At 29.2% G+C, this 16,876-nt stretch overlaps 4 protein-coding genes across 4 annotated transcripts; 3 read left to right on the top strand and 1 right to left on the bottom strand.

The window, feature by feature from the left end:
- The first annotated feature begins 413 nt into the window (after positions 1-413).
- On the top strand, positions 414-1,702 carry LOC145742988 (uncharacterized). Its single transcript, XM_082560835.1, has 3 exons — positions 414-670; positions 805-909; positions 1,063-1,702. The coding sequence occupies exons 1-3, from the start codon at positions 638-640 to the stop codon at positions 1,219-1,221; spliced, it is 297 nt and encodes a 98-aa protein (XP_082416961.1). The 5' UTR covers positions 414-637; the 3' UTR covers positions 1,222-1,702.
- LOC145742985 (pre-mRNA-processing factor 17-like) lies at positions 1,455-4,889 on the bottom strand. The gene is made up of 12 exons (XM_082560833.1): positions 4,691-4,889; positions 4,422-4,514; positions 4,153-4,279; positions 3,938-3,991; positions 3,633-3,847; positions 3,366-3,485; positions 3,065-3,256; positions 2,835-2,982; positions 2,571-2,686; positions 2,357-2,490; positions 2,095-2,272; positions 1,455-1,880 (listed from the first exon to the last, which is right to left on the bottom strand). Exons 1-12 carry the CDS (start codon positions 4,865-4,867, stop codon positions 1,659-1,661), a joined length of 1,776 nt encoding a protein of 591 aa, XP_082416959.1. The 5' UTR covers positions 4,868-4,889; the 3' UTR covers positions 1,455-1,658.
- Positions 4,890-5,798: 909 nt separating this feature from the next.
- On the top strand, positions 5,799-9,148 carry LOC145742027 (protein lifeguard 2-like). Its single transcript, XM_082559763.1, has 9 exons — positions 5,799-5,989; positions 6,243-6,333; positions 6,864-6,974; positions 7,081-7,134; positions 7,266-7,356; positions 7,605-7,688; positions 7,828-7,965; positions 8,052-8,099; positions 8,385-9,148. Exons 1-9 carry the CDS (start codon positions 5,860-5,862, stop codon positions 8,526-8,528), a joined length of 891 nt encoding a protein of 296 aa, XP_082415889.1. The 5' UTR covers positions 5,799-5,859; the 3' UTR covers positions 8,529-9,148.
- A 1,512-nt stretch (positions 9,149-10,660) lies between these two features.
- On the top strand, positions 10,661-16,874 carry LOC145742986 (uncharacterized). The gene is made up of 15 exons (XM_082560834.1): positions 10,661-10,829; positions 11,082-11,160; positions 11,225-11,299; positions 11,462-11,576; positions 11,718-11,780; positions 11,871-11,916; positions 11,993-12,083; positions 12,212-12,355; positions 13,678-13,759; positions 14,065-14,107; positions 14,213-14,283; positions 14,376-15,111; positions 15,203-15,307; positions 15,447-15,519; positions 15,668-16,874. Exons 1-15 carry the CDS (start codon positions 10,678-10,680, stop codon positions 16,070-16,072), a joined length of 2,280 nt encoding a protein of 759 aa, XP_082416960.1. The 5' UTR covers positions 10,661-10,677; the 3' UTR covers positions 16,073-16,874.
- Positions 16,875-16,876: the final 2 nt, after the last annotated feature.

Here is a 16,876-nt window from a genome sequence, read left to right as displayed (position 1 = left end):
TAGGGGGCCATTTACATATAACGTATTGATGTTATGAAAACCGCTCTTAAACCTAGTAGAATCAATATAATATACGCTTAATTTAATTAAACCCTCTTGCGTAGAATACATAAAAGTCAAGTGTTAAATACTGTTAAAATTTTACAGCTCAGTGGAAAAGTCTTTTGCAAAATTAATAACCCTTTTTTATGTTTATACTATGTTTTTCGACAGACAACATTTTAATAGTTATTATTAATAAAACTTAATCAAAATACTCTTAAGAATCACGGGAACGCTCGCTCTTTAACCCTTTGTATTGAATATCGGTATTGTTAGGTAGCGTTAACCCTTTGTTACATCGTTGTGAGGGCGGGCCCATATCGGTTACTATACGCGAAACAGTGTTGGTTTTAGTTCATGTAGAAGTCAAATTGTAGCAAGTACAGGCTTTTAATAAGTTTACAAGGTATAAGAATGTAATGTTGTGTTTTTGTGATTATCATATTATTTATGTAAGTTCGGTATGTTTAGTTATGACGGCATAAACTAACAATTTTACAGGTTTTTATGCAACGTTAAGATTTTTTAAAAAAAAGTTATGATTTATCGAAAGTTGCCAACTATTTAATATAAATCGGTTTTAAATTACAGTGAAATGTGCAGGTGGGGATGTGTTTATACAGATACGGTAAGATTAACAAAACTAAAAACCTAAAATTGTCAAGTTGGGCATTTTAGAACGATTGTTTACGTTTTTACGCGCAAACAAGTGTTCTTTCAGAAAATTGATGTTGATTTTAATGTTTGTGTATTGTAATATAGACTTATATGTGCAAGTTCTGTGGTGTACGATTTTGTAACGACTGTCGTAAGGGAGAATTTCATGGACTAATGAAAGAAGCAGCCCACTGCAGGCAATGTAATCAGGTAGCCTTGTTAACGTAATACGTACTAGTGGGTTGAAAAGCTATTAAAAATTAAGATAGTAGTGTGTTAATGGTAACAAACAAACATTTTTTTGACTGCAGTGTATTTTTAACTTTTAAAAAATATTATCATAATTCACCGATTTTTTGACAGTCAAAGTGCATAGGCAAACGAGTTGAATGCGTGCCCGGTAAAGGTCCTTCTGCCGCTGCTAAAGAAAAATATGCTGCCTGGAAAGAAAAGCAAGGTAAAAAGAAAGGAAAGGGGAAGAAGGGTAAAAAAGGCAAGAAAGGAAAAAAGAAAAAGAGGTAACGAGCTTCACCCAAAATCTATCTGCTACAAACATTGATTGGCACAGGGCAAACCCAGAAAATTCCAAAACTTTTGGTACCGCAATGGAATGAATTTTGAATCTGTACTGAGAAAAACCAAGCTTTATTGTCCCAAACGCTCCTAAAGGTTTTCTTTTAAATATTTCTCTTACCTCTTGTTTTGTTGTATTAGTTGCCAACGACAATTTGCACTTCTTTAACTACCACAAAATGTGCAATGAATAAAAAAAAATTTATTTTATTGGATCATGATTTACAATATAGGGCAAAAAGAATACAGAATGCAAATACTGTGGAACCAAATTGATCCATTAGCTTGGTAGTATATATACTTCCAGTTTTCCATTTTATACATCCCACTCGGGTTAACGTTGGGCTATCCTGGTTGCGGAACTTAAAGAAAGGCCTAATGCTTATTTAATCCCACAGTTTGATCTGTCCATCCCAACCACAGGTAATAAGCTTTGATGTTTCATGAGGGTGCCATAAACAACCTATACATACTTTGTCATGGGCTTGAAATTTGCTGTACATTTTAGTTGTCTTCCAATCCCATATAAACAATTTTCCATCCCCATCACCACTGGCAATGTAAGACATGTCAGGCGAAAATGCCAGTTGACACGCATAACCAGCAACCTATGTATAAAAGTAATCAGTAAAATGCCACTTAAAATATAAATAGACAATATACCAGGTGTGGATGTACTGTCTTTTTATAAAATAATAGAAATATTTTACAGGCCTTAATACTTTAAAAATGACCTTGCATTCAAGGGCTTTTAATGCTTTAAAAAACTATGAATACAAATGAAAGGACACTCATACGTAAAAATTTAAAATACAAACTCACCATGTGCCCTTTAAAGATCTTTTTTCGTTTAACTCTAAATCTCCCTTGTACATCAAATATAACAATTTGGTTGTCCAATGATTGACAGCCCAACCACTTTTGATTTGGAGCTAGGGTAACTGATGGCATGGAATGCATGCTGGGTTCTGCTATGTACTTAAAATCAACCGGTATATCCCTGGAAATAAAATAATATTCACTTTAATTTTATGTCAAATATGTCAATAATTAAAACCAAGTGAAAAATATAAGAGCAGTTTACCATTCCCAGACCCTTAAACTTTTGTCGTCAGAGGTTGATACAAATTTGGTGTTGTTGTCTACAAAAGTGATTGTGTTTACTGCCCCCAAATGGCGATCGTATTCTTGCACTATATCCCCAGATCGAATGTCCCACTAGAATCATAGTCAATTTTTTTTATGCTAACAGTGATTAAGTACACAAGATTTAAACAACTTTTAAATCAAAATCTTACTGTGACAATCTTTTTGTCTGCTAACCCAGCAACCATTAAATGTTGTTTATCAGGATCAGGATTAAATTTGACACAATAAGGAATCTTTTTGTTTGTAAATCTTGATATACATTTACCTTAAAAGAAAAATCAACTAATTTTACTATATTTTAAATTAAACAAATTTGCATTAAAATTTTATCTTATAAATCTACACAGGGTAATTAAAAAAATACACAGCCAAAAAAGCAGCATGCAATTGTGTTATACTTAAATAGGTCATACCAGTTTCAGTGTCCCAAAGTTTAATATATCGATCATATGCAGCACTCAAAAATTGGGTTCCTTTGTTGTTGAAACAAGAATCACGAACAGCTTTATTGTGTCCACTGAAAGTTCTGAGTAACCTTCGCTTGTTGTATACTTCCCACAACTAATAAAAAACACGTTAATTTATGTTAGAAATAGTTTACTAAATTTTAGGTTAAAATATATACATCATTATTGATACTTGCCTTAATTTTACAATCCATTGAAGTGGAGAGAAGAAGATGTCCGGAAACAGGAAAGAGTTTGATGGAGGAAACAGCTTTTGTGTGTCCACTCCAAGTGTGAAGATGTTTTTTTGGAAGATAACATTTAGCTGGAGGAACATCGCTTTTGAGATTAACTCCAACATCTTGTGGTATATGTAAGTAAGATCGACCCTTGGAAAAAAACTCATTATCTAGTCTACTCATTATATTTCAGTTAAAGTAATATTTAAATAAGTTTGTTTGTGCTATCATAATAATTTTACACTAATAAAAATCTTACTTGGTAGTCCAATTCATCTTTAATGTGGAGTTGGGTTTTTTCTTCCACGGATTTTACTTCTTCAGTTTTTCCCCTCTTCTTTCTTTTTGCTGACATTTCATCCAACTCTTTTTGAAGTTCCTTTCAAACAAATTTACATAGAAATACAACAACGGTACTTTTATAGATAGAATTTAAGGATTTATTTTAATAAAAATAAAAACTCTTATTCTTAAAAATCTAATTATTACATAAAAAATAAAAATTGTAACATTTAGGCAACAATACCTCATCAGGTTTAGAAACATTAACTTGATCTATGTAACCTCCCCATGGACCTAGAAACCCATCTATATCATCAGGGTTATTTTTTTGCACCCTTTTTCTTTTATCTTGCGGTCTGACAGGAATTTTTTCGAAAACAGACTTAGCATCTTTTGCATCCACAGTTTTTAAATCTTTGTTTTTGTCATTTGGCTCATCCTCGAATGTGGTGTTGCAAACTACAAAAGAGAATAATGTATACATCGTTAACACAAACTTGTCGTATGCTAATAAGTTCACTAATGGTAAAAGAAATTAATTTTACCTACCAACTAATTTATCACCTGTAGAACCGGGATCTACAGAGGGGTCCATGGCATAACCTAAATATAGTAAAGTATAATTTATATATACATCTCACAAAGTTATAAGTTTTTTTTTTATATCTTTATCCTTGATGTGGAATGGTCGACTTCAAGTTACTTATCACATAGCTATAACTTTACAGTAAATCTTGTATTACATAAAACTATTAATTTGTTACCATAGCTATGAAAGGTTCTTCTTTGATTTTCAAAATTGAAATGATTAAAATGAGCATCTTGAACATAACCAGATAATGTATTTTTAAGGGCCAGTTGTTGGTCAGTTTTAAATGGATTTGCAGGACCCTGTTAATTCATAATTTTTTTTAAATTATAAGCATTATATCACAATCACAGATAAAAAATACATAATAGAACACCAAAATAGACCACCACATCAAAATAAACTATATATATACACCAAATATTAGCCAATTATGGTACCTACTTGTTCTGGTGCATACATTTCCTTGTAAGTGGGATTGTATCCAACTACTTTGTTCGAAATGTGATCCACAACATTAACACTTTGAACATCCCGCTTAAAATATCTCATTATTTATACATAAGAACAGAACGAGAATATTAAATTTAAAAAAAGAAAATCGAAATCCAAATGTTATATACATTAGTTATTGTGTTATACATTATGTTTTACATCATAATTGACTATTAAAAAATTAAAATAGAATGTATAAATTTGCAATGCCTTCTTACCTTAGATATTACTGTTGGTGCTGATTTAATTTCGAGAGACAGTTTTGTGCTAATTGGATTTTCAAGAGGTTTTAAATGTAGAAGTTCATCTTTATTTCCTTCATCATTGGAATCTGTCAATTCACCAGAGCTATCAGAATCTGCATATGCACTCTGTAGGGCAGTTATAGCTTCCATTACACTTAGAAGGTTAATTTAAAATATATCTTGAAATAAAAAGAATGGTTACAAGAGAATAAACTGATGAATGCAAAATAACATTTTCTGCTAGGACCCACCGACCCAATCTGCCAATACATCAACCCATGCCCCTTATACAGAAAAAATGAACAAAAACACAATGTTTTAATCATTTTTTAAAGCAATTAACTAATAAAACTTATACAAACATTAAACAAATGTCCTTAAAAGTTTAATCGTCGTAAAAAATAAAATACGTCATTATTAGGTACTACATTTTAAATCGCAATATAATTCTTTCAAAAAGATTAATCATACAAATATTGTCGAAATAAAGTCGCAAAATACGAAATTGTGTGCACCACGACATGTAATTTTTTTAATAATTCAGTTATTTTCGATTACGAATTTCATGTATTTAAAGTAGTTTACTGTCGATGAGAATTCGAAATTGGGGATAAAGTTCTGTACAATAAAATTTAGTTTTAAATTTAAAAAAAATGTACAATAACATTCAGTTGTAGATTTATAATTTTGAAATAAAAAATGACACTAATGGTTTAAGCTACACTTGTATTTAAAATAAATTTATTTACATTTATGAGATCAGTGGTGCGTATTCAAATTTCTGTTGAACTTGTTTGACAGAAAATCTCTTTCGCAAACAGGAACTAAGTAACTACCTTCGAATTTAAGCAGTTAAGGATGTAAAATGTTCTTTTTTGGTTTGTTGTTGTTTAATAGAAAGCTACTGTTAAAAAAACATCTAATTCTAACTATTCTAAACGTAGTATTAATTAAATGTTAGGTTATGCTTCAAAAGTCTTTTTTTTTCAAAATTATCAATTGACAATTGTCTGATCTGCTGATTAGTGATTGTAAACACAAGACTTTGTCTGACTGTCTGTATGTTTATTTTTTAATCAGGTTCTAGGATTGTTAGCTAGTGACATTAATCTAAATAGATTTAATAAAAAAAATTATAAAAAATGGCTCAACCATCAGCCCCTCCTAGTTATGATGAAGCACTTGGTAAACAACCACCCCAAAATGCCCCCTATCCAACTGCACAGCCTCCTTATCCAAGCGGGGGTTATCAACCAGTTTCTACGATGCCAGGTAACATTGTGTTAAAAAATAGTTTGATAATGTTGTAAACGCAAAAACAATTTTCCGTAGTTCGAAAGAATTTTGTTAAATTAATTTGTTTTAAACCGTATTTATACGTTCAAATTCAAAAATTTTTTTTAAGAGGTTTTATTATTTTATTAGTGATTTTGTTGTTAGGTAAATGTATTGCTTATTAAATTTTTAGATTACCAAAAAGCCTTAAAAAATATTTTTAAAATGACAATTATTTATAATATAATAGAGCCTGCAGTGTATAATGCACCAACTTATCAATCTAGCCCAGCAGCTCCACAACCCAGTTCTGGCAATGATTTTGAAGGATTTACTACAAGGTGGTAGTTAATAAATAATTTAATCTTAAAACATCGAAAAAACAGTGTTAACATTGCTCATGTTCTAAAGTAAACTGATATTAATTTTTTTCTATAGGCTAGATTAAATAAAATATATACGTTTAAAAAAAATTTCAAATATGTTTTTATTAACACTTATTATTAATGAAAAATGTGGTGGATGAATAATTTTCAGTATATTACGATATCATGTGGTATGTTGTTGTTATAAATAATGCCTTGTTAACTTTTTATTTAACACCTAACACTAATACATCAAGGGAAATACAATCTAGTTTAAACGGAAGTAATATGATTAGGATTAACTGAACAAAATTAATGTGCAAATGCCTATACAATATAAAATATATATACAATTAAAAAAAATGTAAAATGATTGATAAAAAACTATGATGTATATATATATAAATACAAAAATAATAAATTTTTTTTGTATTATGATTAAAAAAATTAAAATATTTTATTGCATTTTTATTATTTATAACTTTTAATTTGGTTTTAATATAAAGGGGAGGATTTGATGATCAAAGCGTACGAAGACTTTTTGTGAGAAAAGTTTACATAACATTAGCCATTCAACTGTTGATAACTTTCGGGATTGTTTGTATTTTTACTTTTATGTGAGTTTTTAATTTTTTTATATAAATACCATAAAATGGCTTAATTCCCTAAAAGTTTACAAATCATCATATTTAAATAAAAAAATGAATTTTTGGTATTTTTTAGACCAGCAGTAAAAAAGGTAATCCATGAAAATTCTGCTCTATACTATGTTGCATAGTAAGTTTTGTTTGTTTAAATTTATATATAATTTAATTTTAAGTAATTTTTTTATTCTAGACTGTCAATGTTTTTATTTATGTTAGCCATTATTTATATAAACCCTGTGACAGTAATAATTCACTTTTTAGTGCCATATTTCTTGTTCTGTACATAAGTCTTGTTTGTTGTTCAAGCATTCGACGAAAATCTCCACAAAACATCATACTGCTGATGCTTTTCGTAAGTTTGATTGGTATAATGTATTTTTTATTTGTTATAGTTATCTATTTTACCCAAGCTTAATTTCACAATTTCTTTATGGTAAATATCGATTTTTTTATTGTATGAAATTATAAATTACTGCAAATGCTATAAAATATAAGTTAGTCTATTAAAAAACACATAAATTGTTACTAGATTTAAACATAATTTTTATATTAAATCCAAATAATGACATTTTTAAAATCAGTTTATTTATAATTTTTTAGACTCTTGCTTTCTCATACATGGTAGGCACAATAGCTAGTTTCTATAACACAATGTCAGTTGTTATTGCTCTAGGTATTACAGTGGTAAGTTGTTTTTTGTTTAAATTAACAATTTCTTAACTAAAACGAAGTCCAGTATGTTTTTTTATGGATTTAATTCTTTTGAATGTTTATATTTTTTTTACAGACAGTTTCAATTTTAAAAATATTTTTTTATTTCTAGGGAGTGTGTGTTTCTGTTACTTTGTTCTCAATGCAAACAAAGTTTGATTTCACAAAATGTTCTGGATTGCTGTTTGTTCTCATGTTGGTGCTTATGCTATTTGGATTCATCACTATATTTACATACAGCTATAATTGGGTAAATGTCGTTTTAAAATGTGTTTTTACCATGCAATGATTTTTGTTAAAAGTTTTTTAAAATTCAATTTTTTTGTTATTTTTTAGTACATTCAAGTAGTTTATGGAGCCCTTGGAGCATTGGTGTTTACTTTGGTAGGTTTTTTAGTGATTTTAATTTGTAAGTTGTATGATGAAATAAGTTTCTACACAAACATTTATAATTTGTTTACACCTATAATTTAGCTATTCCAGGTTTTATAATCTTAAAAGCAAATAAATAACAGTGCTTAAAACACAATTAAGCAAACAAGTGTTAATGTAAAATATTTAATATGTTTATTGATTACTGTTTTAAGTCTTAAATTTTGGTTGTTAAAGATATTGTATATACTGTTGTATGGTTTAACAGATTTTTTAATTAATTTTTTCTACTTGTAGTTTCTAGCTTTTGATACTCAGATGATAATGGGAGGAAAAAGGTACGAGTTAGATCCCGAAGAATACATTTATGGTGCTTTGAACCTTTACATTGATATCGTGTACATATTTATCTTTATTTTGTCACTGTTTGGCGATCATTAATACCTATTTGGTTGGTGTCTAAGTTAAAGTAAATATATATACTTAAAGGTTTTTGTTATGATGTAAATTGTGCTTGTTGTGATAAGTTGATAGCTGTTCATTAAATAAATACTTCAATTGATTTTCTATCTTGTTCATTTTCCCAACTGTGCTGGTTAAAAAAATATATTAATGTAGTTTTTTTGGAACTTAATAGAAATGTAAAAATGTTGCAAATTTTTTCTAATGTTGAAAAAATATGATTAAAATGGTGTTAATCTTTTTACTGTTTATTGTAAATATTGTGCCATATTTTTGAGCAACAGAATTATTTTTTTTTATTTGTTTAGAGATTAGTTATGTATATATCTTAATTGATAGCATGAATATAAGCATTCAATATAAATGTTTTGTTAATAAAATTCTATATAAAACACAATATTTCTTCCCTCTACTAAATTTATTGCGACAAATGTATCTCTACTTTTTTTGTTTAATATTGAAAATTGTAATAATATTTCAATTTAAAATGTTTCTTCAATTTTGTTTCAATTATATTTAATTATTTACAAAATAAGTAACTACTTAATGTATATAGTATGGCGAGTGCTATTTATTACCCCTATTAGTTATGTTTTGTTTGATAATTTGTTTTCAGCCATACTTATTGTGTTTAAATGTTGTAATTGTTAAATAAAAAAAATAAAAATCATTTTTGATATATAGTTTTTGGTAACCTACACATACAACTAAGTACAGAATTAGATTAGGGTGATGTGTTTTTTATAAAGTTGCTTGGAGTCCAACATTTTGGTGTGAAAATAAAATATAATTTGTTTTCATAAACCAGTTTTTAGGGTTTAAGTATGTTTTACAAGTGCTATTTTAGTTCCAGATTCATCTTTTTTAAAAAGAATTGCAATTCAAATTTAATCCTTTAAAACGTGGGCGTGATAAGGCGTGCCCTTGGTTTATTTAAAAGTATTGTTTTGTTTACCTCATTAACTTGATTTAACTTTTACTTTCTATATAGTTTATTGCAATTTAAATGCAATCCTTTAAAATGTGGGCGTGATAAGGCGTGCCCTTGGTTTATTTGAAAATATTGTTTTGTTTTCCTCATTAACTTGATTTAACTTCTACTTTCTATATAGTATATTGAACCTGATGACTATAGGCAAAACAATTATTATTAAAAAGAAGCTAAATCTACAAATCTTAACAATTGAAACAACGTTTTAAAAAAAAACTTTTTTGAATTTATACGTAAAGTGAATTCCGCGAGCTGGCGCGATTAGACTAAAATTAAACAAAAAAGGCGAGGGAGAGAATAAAGTAAAAGAGAGATAACAAAAAGAAGTTAACTTTGCTTATGTGAACGCGTCGGTGAGCATAACTAGGCAGTTAACTGTTTTCATTTTGGGTTGTGCTGTGGTAAATACGTTGTTGATATTTTGAAAAGAAAGCTGTTAACTGTCGCGATATACTTAGAATTTTTAAAGCAATAACAACATATATCGGTATAGTAAATAAGTATGAAAAACGAACTTAAAAATAGACTTGTTGCGGTTCGATAACAGCTGCTTGTTCAATATTTCATGACGTCACAGTTGAGTAACATATTTCTTGGTCAGTCGTTAGCTATAAAAGTAGATGAGGTCGACGCAAAACTATATTGTTTAGTGTTTCGATATTATTTTTACAATTCAGGAAAAATAATTAAGTTTTTTGTTTATTTTTTTAACAAAATATTTTTGCGGCAATTAATATAATTTAGTTGTTATTGTATAAAAAACAAAATATTTTAGCTAATATTTTTTTTCTTTAATTAAATTATATTAAAATAAGTAAAAAGTTAAATATTGTTAAAATTATGAGTATGTCAAAAACAAGAGGATAAACTGTTTATATTTTTTTGTTATAATAATTCAGTTTATTTGAATTATATTTTCTGTTATAGTTATTTTTAAGTTACAATGAAAAAAACTATAGATATTAATTTGCAATTAAAATCTTGTGTGCAATGAACCAATAACTAGTTTTTGATTCGCTTAAAACTGTTGCGTAATGATGACGTCACACCCGTGTCATTGTCTTTTCGCGCATGCGCAGTTGGCGGTTTCTTGTTTACGGCTTTCGTTTTGGCCATTTTGTTATTTTCGGCTGGGTTATGGATAGTGATAAAGAGTTAAAATGGATATATTCCAGAAAAGATTTAGAAAATACTCCCAGCCGAAAAAGTAATATAGATGTTGACAAAGAACTTAGTTATAGGCAGCAAGCTGCTAATTTAATACAGGACATGGGACAACGCTTATCTGTGTAAGTTTTTTTTGAAATAAAGTTATATTTTTCGATTTTATTCAAATTTTATTTCTTAACTATAACATATTATGCTAATAACGTTTTATGTGTAATAGTTTTGTTGATAATTATTTTTTTTGTAGTTTTGTGTATACATTTTGTGCCTAAATTAGCTAAATTTCAGATTGCGAAATTTCTCTTGGACAGTCAGACCATTTTAATTTTAAAATTGAATTATTGTTTATTTATCTCTTTATTTTTTTTATACAGAAATCAATTAACAATCAACACAGCTATTGTGTACATGCACAGATTTTATGTTTACCATTCCTTTACTTTTTCACGATATGTAAGTTTATTTCTCATTTAAAACTTCGGGTTGTTCATGTGTTATGAAATTTGTTCAATTTTAGGCAATTGCACCAGCAGCTTTATTTCTTGCAGCGAAAGTTGAAGAACAACCAAAAAAATTAGAACATGTTTTAAAGGTGAATTTAAGATTTATATATATATTAATTGTTTTAGTTTAACCACACCCTTTTTCTGTCTTCTTGTAACCAAGTACTAACTGACTAAGCTATTTGTTAAAACTTATTCATCTTAAAATTGGTAAAGTTTTGTTGTGAAATTATTTGGTATTTACTTTCTAGATATGTTATGCTTGTCTACATCCAGAAAAACCACATATAGACACTCACAGTGATGCATATTTAAAACAAGCACAAGAATTAGTACAAAATGAATTGGTTTTATTGCAAACTTTAGGTAAAGTTTTATAACTTTTATGTCTAGGAATATTTGTGAGTTAAAAGTCTGTTAAATTTGATTTTGCAATAATTATATAAATATTTATACAATTTTTTTCTAATAGTTAAAGTATATATATATATCGTTGTATTGTTTTAGGTTTTGACATTTCTGTCGACCATCCACATACGCATGTTGTAAAATGTACCCAACTGGTGAAAGGTTTGTCACATAAAAAACATTTATATATATATAGAAGTTATTTAGTTAATTTTGTATGACTGGACTAACTTTTTTTAATAAATTTTCTAGCAAGCCGAGATCTCTCGCAGATGGCTTACTTTATGGCAACGAATAGGTAAATAAAATGGTCCCTTGGCAATAAGAAATTATGAAAACATATTTAAAACTGTTAGTATTTATGTTTTTGTTAGTTTACACTTGACCACTTTTTGTTTGCTGTACAAGCCAACTGTAGTAGCAGCTATGTGTATTCATCTCTCTTGTAAATGGTCCAGTTATGAGGTATAAAAATATTAAATTAAATAAATTAAATGAATTGCATACATTATTTGGTAACTGTTTTTTTATTACAATTTGATTAACATTTAAAAAAAAAGGTTCATTTGTGTAATTCTATTTTTGGTATTTAGATTCCTTTATCTTCTGATGATAAACCTTACTGGAGTTACATGGATTCGTCAATTTCTGAATCACTTCTTGACACGATTGTCAAAGAGTTCCTTAAAATTCTTAATCGATGTCCGACTCGCCTTCGAAAGCTGAAAAACTATCGGGTAAACAATTTCTTTTGTTGCTTGAAACAGTGTTTTACTGGGTGTTATTTATCGACTTTATAAAAACAAGGTAATTACTAAGTAATGAAAATTTAAACAGTTTTGAAGCAAGAAGGAATGTGTTTGATATTGATGATTTTTTTATGTTAACCTTTACTTTATATAAGTGTGATAAAGTGGCATTATAAGGTCAAATATCCAATCATAGACATAAAAACTTAATTTTTATTAATGTGATAGGTTACTATAGTTAAAGTATTAAATAGCCTATTAAGTATTAGATATTGCCGAAATATGTAGAAATATCAAGTAATATGGAAGATAAAATTTTATTAAGTAATATTTAAGATAAAATTTTTAAGAAAGCTACTTATTTCAACGAAATTGTCATGCGAGCATTTAAGAATATAGGCTTAATCAAACTGACAGTTTGTAAATTGTGTATACAATATAATGCGTTTTCTTTGTCTTTTCATTTTACATACTACAGGGAACTTCTCTACGGTTAATGTATTTGATTTTGTTTTGGGCTGATTTTCAAATCTCAATTAATTGTAAGGTCACTACAACATTACTTTAACCTTGTAGACAAAGTCTAGTTCCCTATGGACGATTGCATTTAGTAAATGAGTGACACTTTATTAAGTTGTCCAGAGTTTAGCACGTCCTAGTCTTATAAAGGGAACTTAGCAGTCATTTAAACAAGGTCTTAGTCTTGTTCGTGTGATTGTTAATTCCACAACTCACACATGATAGAATTGTTCAATGTAATTTCAGTTAACAGTAAGGTAAGATATCAAATTTAAACCTAGCCCCATTTTCATTGTAAAGCATTTGCAGTTTGGCTATAGATTATACAAAAGAAATTTAAGCTCACAGTGTACTTACTTCATTGTCTTTCTGTTTTTCTGTTTCTTAAAAACTATATTCTGAAGACTGTTTGTTTTTTTCATAGCTTTCAACTCGTTTAGCTGACAGTGTTTGTAAAGCATGTGGTACAGCTACTTAAACGTTTTTAAACGTTTTAGCAAAATTGCTTTATTAAGGCTTTAAGCCTCGAACATTTATCACCTTGTCATAGCTAATGAGTGTATCTAGAATTGAAAGCTGCTGAATTTTCGTCACCACTTCTTTACAAGTGTATTCTTCACATCACATTCTTACACAGACTTCTTTGTTATTAATCAATCTGATACAAATATTTTGATGACGTCCTACACATCCTAATTGATAAACAACACAACAATTTTACATATTTTATTTGGCGTTGTTAGGTATATTCAATTCGATTAAATATTATAACCCTGTTATTACTTTTTTAGCCTTCATCCAAGGAAGGTGGTGAATGTAGTGAAAACACCAAAGAGAAATCTATTCCATCATCAGCTCAACCGGGAAATAAAGGTCATTTAACTTATTGGTTTAAAAATATTGATTGGCATGAAAACTCTAAAACGTTTTAAACTATCATTTTATTTTGGTTTAAAATTTTATTCTTGTGCCTATATTAAATGTGAGATTCCAAGGTTTTGGGTTTTTATTATTAACCCATTGTCCATTTCACCCTCACTACATTTTTCTTATCATAAAATATTTGTTTAGTTAATATTACTAAGCAGACTGACTTTTTTTACCATCGCTACATTTAATGTATATATAAAGAAAATTTTAAAAAAATGTGATAAATAAAAATAAATTTATTTTTACAGCTGTTTCGTCGTCATCGGCAACTTCTGTTCCTGTTGTACAAAAGTAAGTTTTTACTATATATTTACACAGACCACTCTTTACTGATATTTATTGTTTAAAAAAAACAGTTTTGCTTAAAACTTTAGTTTGTTCTTTTACGATTTTTAGGGAAAAAAAGCCTACAATGTCAATTGAAGAGTACAAACGAACTCATCAAAAACTTCCACAACCAAAACAAGGTATTAATTTTCTAGCAAAACAATTTCAGCATATATTTTTCAGAAACACTGGTTTATTTGCACTTTTATATTTATAAAACTTAAATTATTAGAAAGCAAAAATGGAACAGTTAAACCACCTCATCAACCTGTAACAACCAACCTACCTCAATCTGATTCTCACAAGAAAACGGAGTCGGCAGAAGATCTTCTTAGTGCTATAAACAAGGACTTGGAAGGTCGAATTATGTCGGAAAAGTTGGCTCACCATCACAATACATCGCAGGAGAAAGTTGCACACCATCGCTCAGCAACTCATCCTAATGTTCAAGTAGCAAACAACAAGGATCGATCGCAAAATCATGAACCTCAACGAAGACATCACAGTGACAAAACCATGCATCATGATCATAGCAAGGCTTCCTACAAGAACCTTGACTCAAAAACCATGGCAGAACTGTACAAAAAGCATCCAGAAAAACTCCGGTATTTGCTTAAACAAAAGGCACAGTTTGTGCATTTCAATGAAGAGGAAAAGCATTACTATGGAAGGTTACAAGATCGCTTTAAGCGCAAACAAGCCGAGGCTCACCAACAACAACACAAACCACACAAATCTGTAAAGCAGCCTCCAGTTGAGGCCCACCAAGCTACACCCCCTCAATCTGCAGCTAGCCCTTCTATTACTCTAAAGATTAAGATCCCACCAAAAGTGGCTCCGGTGTCCACCAATAAACCATCAGTTCTCTCAAGCTCTGGCTCAGAACCATCCCCAATGAGACCAAGAAAGCGAGGTCATGGTGACCCAACTGGATTAGGAGAGCATGTTTCTGCAAAACATTCCAGAAGGTAATATACATTATCGGTTTTAAACAAAACAGAAATTAGCTTTAACAAGGCTTCTTGATTACTAATAAAATGGCGCATTATTATAAATTAGATCTGAGGAACACCATAAGCGACACCACAAACACTCTAGTGGAAATTCGAATGGTGGAAGTAGCAAACATAAATATCATCACCACCACAGCAAATCCAAATCTAGGTAAGTTGTTAGTATATGTCTCTATCATTATACACTTATATATTTTAAATTTTTATGTAAATTGCCCATTTAAAACAGTTTGAATTTAATCTTATATAATTTAAATTTTTTATTTTAATTATGAATTTTTATACAACAGTAAATCAAAATCTTCAGCATTTGATGAATCAACATTTCAAAAGTCATTGTCCGATGCCATCAAAATAAACCAGGTAGATATTGTTATTATTACACTTGTTTTTAAAACATGCACTTTCACTAATTTTTTTAAAAAGTGTAAAAAATTTTGTTTTTTTTTCACAAATTTTGTGTGTTGTTGAATTATTTATCACTTGCACATTTGTGTTTTTTTTGTTTTAGGAGCACAAGTCTGTGCCGAGCATACCCACCGTTACATTAAAAAGGACTCACAATAACGAATACTTTACCCCCATTCAGGGAGATTTTGACCCCAATTTACCCGTACCCAACCAAATGCCCGAAGAGATTTTTGAAGATGACAACGATAGTGGGGCATTCACAGCAGCGAATTTACCCCGGCTTGCTTCTTACGAATCAACTCATTCAACTCCTGAAGCCGGAGAGATTAAGGATAATTCCCCCGTTCATCCAGCTGTTGCGTCATTGCGTACTCAGACCCAAAAAGGTTCCGGGTTATTTTCACCTGAAGCACAGATGCAGCGTAATATTTCCGGTTTTGGATATCACAGTAGTAGTGAAAATGAATTTTCAATGCCTTTAATACAAAAACCTTCTGTGCAGTGATTAATAATTTTGTTTTTCCAAAACACAGTGAAAAAAATGTAAATAACTTTAAAAAATGTGCAAAAAAATTAACTGTATAAAGTTTTTTATTGTATTTATTAATCCCGTAGTAACAAAAATACTAAAATTGCGTAATTTATTTTCCAGTTACTTGGTAAATTGGAATTTGGGATTTGTAATCTTTACTGCCCATTGTTTATTAATTATGTTCTGTTGTTTAGACAAGGTATCTGGTAATTTGTTGTAAATGTACATATTTATTGATTGTCGGCCTAAAATATCTAAGGTTATAACATATACATTGTTGGTGACAAGTTACCTTATTTATTCGTATATTATGTAAACCTTTCGTTTTTGCTTAATAAGCAGTGCTATTAGTTAAACTGTGCAAAACGTAAAGAAAAAAAAAATAGACAAATTAAAATGTTGCGTTTAGAAGCTTGTGCGTGTTATTGTAATTTTCTCTTGTTAAAACTTTGGTTTTCTATTGAACAACAACTTGCAGGTGAGTATGTTTATAGTTTTTTTTAATCAAAATTTCGCTCTGATATTGCTTTCACAAGTTAGTATATGTCTCGATGTTACAACTTCTTTTTTTTAGGAATGTGTACTTGTACCATAGTCTTGATAAATATGAAGTTGTAAAACTAGTTTTATTTTAATGCCATTTCATGTGGTTGACTTGAACGTTTATGTGCGTAATGTTATTTGTGGTTTTCATAATAACCTTACACGTTTGAGGGTTTATCAGTTGTGATTTTGTAAGTAGGCAATTGCATTTATACTGAATAAAATACCTTTTGA

The sequence above is a fragment of the Corella eumyota genome, chromosome 2 (genome assembly GCF_963082875.1).
Source record: "Corella eumyota chromosome 2, kaCorEumy4.1, whole genome shotgun sequence".
Lineage (NCBI taxonomy): Eukaryota > Metazoa > Chordata > Ascidiacea > Phlebobranchia > Corellidae > Corella > Corella eumyota.
The sequence above is the reverse complement of the archived record's forward strand: the minus strand, read 5'-3'. Positions and strand labels throughout refer to the sequence as shown.